The 7,657-nt window shown below is 33.7% G+C and overlaps 1 protein-coding gene across 1 annotated transcript; it reads right to left on the reverse strand.

The window, feature by feature from the left end:
- Window positions 1–573: 573 nt before the first annotated feature.
- Window positions 574–5,568, reverse strand: LOC104274624 (CUB and sushi domain-containing protein 3-like). Its single transcript, XM_009870313.1, has 4 exons — window positions 5,451–5,568; window positions 4,192–4,277; window positions 2,723–2,858; window positions 574–1,421 (listed from the first exon to the last, which is right to left on the reverse strand). The coding sequence occupies exons 1-4, from the start codon at window positions 5,456–5,458 to the stop codon at window positions 1,262–1,264; spliced, it is 390 nt and encodes a 129-aa protein (XP_009868615.1). The 5' UTR covers window positions 5,459–5,568; the 3' UTR covers window positions 574–1,261.
- Window positions 5,569–7,657: the final 2,089 nt, after the last annotated feature.

Here is a 7,657-nt window from a genome sequence, read left to right on the forward strand (position 1 = left end):
CGTTGCACTATCATAATATATTCAATTTTAAATAATTAGCCATAAGGATTTATTTCCATAACATATGGAATATATAGATAAAATAGATGTGAAAACACAGTATTTCCAAATTCTAACGTCTTGTCTTGTAGGTCTGAAACAAAGCTCATTGAAGTGTACTGGAATCTATCAACTTCAATGGGATTTTGCCACGCTTTGTGCATGCATTTTGATAAAATGGTGAAGGAATAAACTGATGTGATATGGTCTTGATTTAACTGGCATAGATTGAAAAATAGACTCTTAAATTTTGATCTATGGATTTGATTACCAATGTTACTGTAAACTGCACTTTTTAATTAGAAATACAATTTGATTATGTTTTCACATTTGGAAAAAAATAAAAAGTAGGATGGTCACTTTTGAATGATCTTCAATAGTAAGGAACATAGCCACATGATGAAGCTCAAGTCATAAGAGTTTCTCATTTCCAAAATTTGTCTAGTTTTATGATTGGCAAAAGAAACATAGAAACATTACCACTTGTGGGTATTGTTAATGAAAACAGAGAAAAGATGTGTGACTTGCAAGATGAAAAGGAAGTAAGATGTGACACAGGGAAGGAAATTCATTAAACAAGAACGTGACACTTTAATTTTTCTTCTGTGACATGAAAAGAGTAAATTGTACTTGCTGATTTCTAAATACTACATCCTGGACTTGAAAAAATAACTGAAAAAAAATACTAAACGGGATGAATAAATGAAAAAAACGTTACAAACTCATGAGAAAGATGTAGCATATGACTGTTAAAGAGAAGTCAGTGACCTATTGTCTCCTGTAAGTATAGCTCTTATTTTCTACCTATATCTTTTTTTTTTAACCCAGTCCCTCTATTATAGTTTTTATAAAGCACAGAAATACTGATAGTGGATGCTCCTCCAATATATGCAAATATGTTTTATGTTTTAGAATAACCTCCTTTTTTAAAAAAGCAAATAAACTGTGAGTAGCACTCATGGAGTGCAGCAAATTTTTTTTAAAACTCTCCATGCTAGACACGAAGAAGAATTCTGATCCAGTTTATGAAAAACAAAGTCAAAACAAAGTAACCACAACCCATTCTTGTCTATCATCCTCAGGAAAAGGTGACCCACTATATCCTGAAAAGTGTGCTTTATTTTTTTTCTTTCTTTTTTTTTTTTTATTTTTAAATCAGTGAACTCTGTGTGCACTGTGTTGTGTGTCAATTTCCAGACTTTAAGGACATATCATTACCACACTATACCATTGTGCAAACGGTGTTCAAGTTGGGGTCAAATCGTACTGCTTTCCCTTCCACAGACTTTGCATTTGTGTCATACATGGGGTTTTCAAAAGCAGCTTGTCCGTTATTATTTTCATGTACAGAGCATCCTGTATACTGTGTTTTAGGGGCAGTCCTGTAGAAGAAAGACAGAGTACTTATAACAGCAGCTCTCATCACCAACTTCATGTGGTGTTCCACATTATGGGAGCTAAACATAACATCTTGAATTTTCTTACACTTTCTGTGCTAAGAATTAGTACTCTCCTTAGGAAAGTTTAAGGGATTTCTGAGTCCTTTAAAACTGCTCACTTAAAAACTTAGCTAACTACCTAAGAAGAGGTAGGTATTTTCACTTGGGTAATCAGATGATAAATAGTTAAGAGTACAACAAAATCTTGTAAAGATGCAGTAATTCCCTAGTTAAACTGCTGAGATTTTCTTTCTCTCTTTGGACACTCAGCAAGTCTATCAAAAATGAGTTTATAGCTGAAACATTTTCTTCTTTGCTAAATAATTCACGGTATCAAAGACCAATCCCTTGAAAATGTTTCACCTATGTTGTTATGCAAAATGCATATTGTATTATAAAACATCAATATAAAATGTAAACACAAGTGTGTACAGCATACAATTAAGAGCAGGTACATAAAAAAATTACATGAGCATTTTTTCGTATTCTGGAATAGTTCATAAACAAGTGGTTACCATTTAAAAGTGAAGGTATGTGGTACTAATGTTATCCTGCAGAGTATAATTATAATTATTATTGTCAGGCTACTAGACGTAAATCACCCTTTTGACAGTTACTAAGTATTGTCTTGTCATTAAAGTGATGATATTTTTTTTTGTCATCTAATGCTTTAAAGCTACAGAAAAAGTTTACATGACACTAAATCCAAAGAATAATACTGGTCTTGATAAGATGAACAAAACGGTTGAACTTAGACTAATGAAATTGAGAAGACTGGTGGCTGTGTAACATAATTGAATATGAACTAATAATTTCAGACACAGAAGCCTCGCAATGACATAATGCTTGCAGATACTTGCAAGCCAATAAATAGAGCAGGCATTAAAATAAATTACTCAAGATATGACTTATAATTCTGTCACATGTAAAAAAAATACAGCAATCTACTGTAAACACACACAAAGTATTCATTAAATTATTCCCCATATACAAATAATTTGCATTACCAATTTTGTTATCATAAGGAGAGAAATTTGGAACGTTTTAAATAGGTAGGAACGGAAGCATAGCACAGTACAATAAACTGATCTCTCAGTCATTACACCAAACCTTGAGGGAGGTAAGAAGTGTCTACATGCATATTTTGCAAACATTTAGTGGTTTTACAGAAAATTTTATTTGCGCTATCAAAAACTGAGCGTAACTCTATATACAGGAACTCTATATACATAATTTGTACTTACCTTTGTTTATAAAGATAGAAGCCAAAACCAGCAAATATAAGGGCAAAGAAAGGCACAAGGATAGCAATGGCCACTGAACTACTATTTGTACCATGTGGTTGGTTAGAAGAATTTGAACCTTCAGACATGTTAAGACCTAAAAACAATAAAAACCAAACAAGTAATATAATATATGTATGTTACTCCATAATATTCAGAACTCAGTAATACCTTGTGAGTGGGTCATCATAGCATGTATATACAGCTGTATGCTGAGACCACCTGGAAAATAAGTGCAGTGTGGTACGCCACATTTTGATTAATCAGCAGATGCAAAATATCAGGAGAGCAACACTCTGACACAGTAAATATCTTACTGCATAATTCTTTACGGAATTAAAGTTTTGCATGTTAGCAATACACATTAAAGCACTGATACAAAAAGTCAAATTTATAATAATGCATGTTAGATTGATTATATTACTGATTATATTTGTGCATTTCAGAAATTAATAAATACTGCATGTATAAGTCAACCATAATTTCAAGGAAAAGGTAAATCACCTGAAGAGAAGCAAATTGAAAATTCATCATGTTGATTGCATTAAGCATCACTATTGATGCACAGAGTGAAAGAGACAGGAACAATTGTGGAGAGCCAAAGCCAGATATTGATGACAAAATAAGAATATGATCTGTTGCGCGGTCAAGGAATACGTTAACTACATATACAAGATAAACACCTTTTTAATGTGAGGAAAAGAATGCCAGTGCAATTGTTAAAGCTTTGAATAGGGCTTTTTAAGAGTTGCAAGGGTCATAACATTTTATGGCTTCCTTGATCTTACACGGCAATATATACAAATACAAAAAAAACCAAACAACTTAAACCCCCCAAAAAACCTACCAACCAAACAGAAATAAATTAACAGATAATCAATATACTAAGATATGGAAAAATAAATTAAATGTTCAGAAAAATATATTAATTGTTGTGAAGTATACTGTATGAGACCAGCAATTAAAATATTTTTTCAGAGATTTTGCTCTGCATAAGAGCAACCTAAAGGTTCACTTGCAAACATTTAGTAGTTTCAGTCTTCTAGCAAAGGTTTAGGTGAAATGTTGTTTCAGCATCATCAGCAAGAGATCAGTTTAGCAGAATGTTCAATAACATGGGCTTTTTAAGTAGTTATTAAGCTGTGAAGCCAAATACGTTTTAGACATGTTCATAGAAAAATATCGCTCAAAACACTAAAAATGTATAGCTATATTAAGCAGTACATTGCAAGGCATCTGTAACTCCTTGCAGCTTCTGACAAAACACTCTTTGTAAGTAATACTTAAATGAGATTTCAAAGATAAGAGTATCCCAATACTCTATAAAATATCAATACTGATAATATGCTGCAGATACTCTTATGCTACTTGACATAATAATACAGAATATGGAACAATGAATTGGTAAAAATTTAGAATTTGCTGAATACCTAATCTTTGAAGTCCAAATTGTCCATAATCTTTACCCTGGATGAAGCCTTGAAAAACATATGTTGCTCCATCAGGTTCAGCAAACCTGCAAACAAAAAGTATTCTGAATTAAATGGGGAAAATTTTGTTAGAAATTAAAAGTATCTATTTGGAAGACAGATATCTTAATATGCTTGACTGGTAACTCGCCATTAACTGGTAACTCCCCATTAAAAACATTTTTTTCTAAGAAAAGTACTGTATGCTTTTGTACATTTAAAGTCTGAAATGAAATTTCTCGCTTTTACTATATTTTTTTCACTTCAGGAGCATGCTCAGGTTCGTACAGACCAAGGAAGTTACACCCTTTTATAAGTATATTTACTGTTTAAGAGGTTTAGGGGTTTTTGCTTTGGTTTTGCACTTTTTAATAAATTATTATTGAAATAATTCCACAAGGTGCACAAATATAATTTTATGCATATATAAGAGAACAGAGAGATTCCCTAAAAGGTGAGAAGGTGTAATAGGGATGTTCATCATCATCCAAGTTATTTTAGGCCCTTTTATTTTTCTGAAAAATCCACTTTCTTCTCTGGCAAACAGAGCGTCTCATGCCCCCAACATACTCAGCTTTTTCCAGCCATAGCATTATTTTGGGCAGCATTTGTTTTTCCTGTTCTCTGAAAGGATTTCCTTTTTGTGGTTTAAACACATCCCAGTCACCTGCTTCCTCTTTTAGTCTCTCCTTCAACTTTTCTCATCTCATTTATGTGCTTTCTTCTCCCTTTTAAAGAATAAGCTCAGCCCCAGAAACTCCAAGAGGTTTAATGCTTAATTGGAGCAATCTATTTTGTTTTTCCACTACACATAAGCATTCAATTTTTTCATGGTATTTCTAAAAATATCACCAAAAAGTAAAATGTGACTGCTAGCCTAATGATAAAAACTGCTACTACATTAATATTATATATTATTATAGATTGATATTATCATGACGATAAAATTTCTCAATATATCAGAATACAATTCAAAGAGAAGTAAGAGAAATGCTTCTGTGTTAACGTGAATTATCATTGTGTTTACACAGTATGACTGCTCCCATGCTTTCCCTCAGACAGGTCTTATATATCTTACAATAAATTTTGCATTTCATTTAATGAATCAGCATTGCTAAGATGATTTCTTTTGATATGGCTGAGAATTTTTTGGGTGTAGAATACCAACATGATTAGAAAAATAATAAACTCTCTCCCTTTTATAGCAGAAAAATACTCACAAAACCATCCATAGCCCATTTTTCCTCTTTCAGCTTGCTCACAGATGTGTGGGAGGGTGCTTTAATGAGATATATGTGGAGCATTAGACGAGCTTCTTGGCTTTTATACACTCCTGTAGAAATATAATTTTAAAAATTAACATTTTTGTTGAGAAGTAATTTCATCTTTAAGAATAAGCATTTAATCTCATCTTTAAAAGAGAAAACAGGTAGAATAGGTATCATTGTTACCAATATTTTAGTTTAGCAAGACGCATTCTTTTGTGAAATTATTTCACTTATGGAATTTTAACAGAAATTGTTTTTAGCTTAGCCTGCAGAGAGGACAGAAGGGAAACCCTGTACACATAGCTGTTATTCACAAGCCTTAGACAGAACAAACTAACAGTAATCTGAGTTGAGATGGAAAATGCTGTTCTGCATCAGGCAGAGTGTATCTGAACCTCACGTCTCCACTTCCAATATATTAATATAGTCATTAGGTAAAGAAGGTAATAATAGGAACATCTACATCTAAGTTCTTTTCCAAAAGATAGGGATAAATTAAAAATTTCTAAAAATATCTCGAAAAATGAAAATATTCTTCATCAGTCAGTATTATGACAGTTTCTTCTAGTCAATAAGACTTGTATATAACCTTGTTTTCTCTGTGGGCATAACTAATTGACTCATTTTCATTCCTGCAGATGAAATGTTTAGAATTCAAATAATCTTGCTTGTTAATTTAGAGAATGAAAACAAAATAGTATGATAGGCTTAGTGATTTGATCTTCCACTGCAAAGAAGGGTGAATAGTGAAAATCCCGTCAAAACTTTTTCCCCTCTTTTTTTTAACCATTGTTATCAATTAATGGTTTAAAACTTTGGATTCTACATAGTCTAGTATGTCTAGTATAATAATTTCCTTTCTTGCAGAGCACTGATATTACTCTTTATTTCATATGAAGTCTTCAATTTGTAGAATCACCCAAGGCTTTATTGCACTTTAAACAAAACCTAATGATGGCTAAAATTTAAACAGTAACAAAACTAAAACCAAAACCAAGGAAAAAAAAAACCACCAAACAATTATACTTCTACCTCCAGAAATGTTCCCCAAATTGAAATTAAAATTTACTGATTTATTGACTTGAAACATCACAGAACAGACTTCATACTGAAAGTGAATTAAATCTAAACACTGACTTTCATCTCCTTTGTAAAAAAAAAAATTACTGAGCAGCAAACATCAATTAATTCAGACTAGATTCAATCAGTATGTGTTAACTATGCATGAATTAAACTAGATCTCTTTTTATTAACTGAAAACTCCAGTAACATAGCTGTACTCTTAATTTTAGTCATTTCCCATTTTTATGTTCATCCACATTCATCTCATTCTCATCACAAGAATGAGACCACAGACATCACTGAGATGCTGGAGAATCTACTACCTCTCTGTATTCATTTTGCAGGGCAAGATTTTTGGTAGGAGGGTGGCTGCAGGGGTGTCACCTGTGACAAAATGCCAGAAGCTTCCCCTATGTTCAATAGAGTCAATGCCAGCCAGCTCCAAGATAGACCCACCACTGGCCAAGGCCAAGCCCATCAGTGATCGTGGCAATGCATCCCTGGTAACTTATTTAAGAAGAGGGGAAATAATTCTTTGTGCGATAGCAGCAGCAGCAGCAGCAGTCAATAAAAAAAGGAGTGAGAATATGTGAGAGAAACAACTCTGCAGACACCAAAGTCAGTGAAGGAGTGGAAGGAGATGCTCCAGGTGTCAGAGGAGAGATTCCCCTGCAGCTTATGTTGAAGTCCATGGTGAGGTAGGCTCTCTCCCTGCAGCCCATGGAGGTCTACAGTGGAGCAGCCATCAACTGCAGCCCATGGAGGAACTCACACTAGAGAACGAGGCTGTGACCCCATGGGAAGCTGAAGCATGTTCCTGGCAGGACCTGTGAACCCATGGGGATCCCACACTGAAGCAGTTTGTGAGGAAGCTTTTCAGAAGAGATAGATGAGGTAGGAGAGGTGGCTCTCTATGTTAGGGAGGGATATGAATGCTTAGAAATTAATCAATGTGATGACAGGGTTGAGAGCTTATGGGTTAGAATCAAAGGAAAAGTCAGTGGGAGTTTGCTACAGACCTCCCAATCAGGATGAAGAAATAGATAGGATAATTTATAGGCAATTAGGTGAAGTTGCACGGACTCTACCCCTTGTTC

Source organism: Apaloderma vittatum, unplaced genomic scaffold (genome assembly GCF_000703405.1).
Source record: "Apaloderma vittatum isolate BGI_N311 unplaced genomic scaffold, ASM70340v1 scaffold20895, whole genome shotgun sequence".
In the NCBI taxonomy this organism is placed as follows: domain Eukaryota; kingdom Metazoa; phylum Chordata; class Aves; order Trogoniformes; family Trogonidae; genus Apaloderma; species Apaloderma vittatum.

Excerpts from the sequence above, each read along its gene's own strand:
- LOC104274624 (XM_009870313.1), bottom strand. Across the intron at positions 2,859-4,191 it reads ATTTGGACTTCAAAGATTAG|GTCTTAACATGTCTGAAGGT; the intron begins GTATTCAGCAAA and ends TATTGTTTTTAG. Across the intron at positions 1,422-2,722 it reads TTCTATCTTTATAAACAAAG|GACTGCCCCTAAAACACAGT; the intron begins GTAAGTACAAAT and ends TTTCTTCTACAG.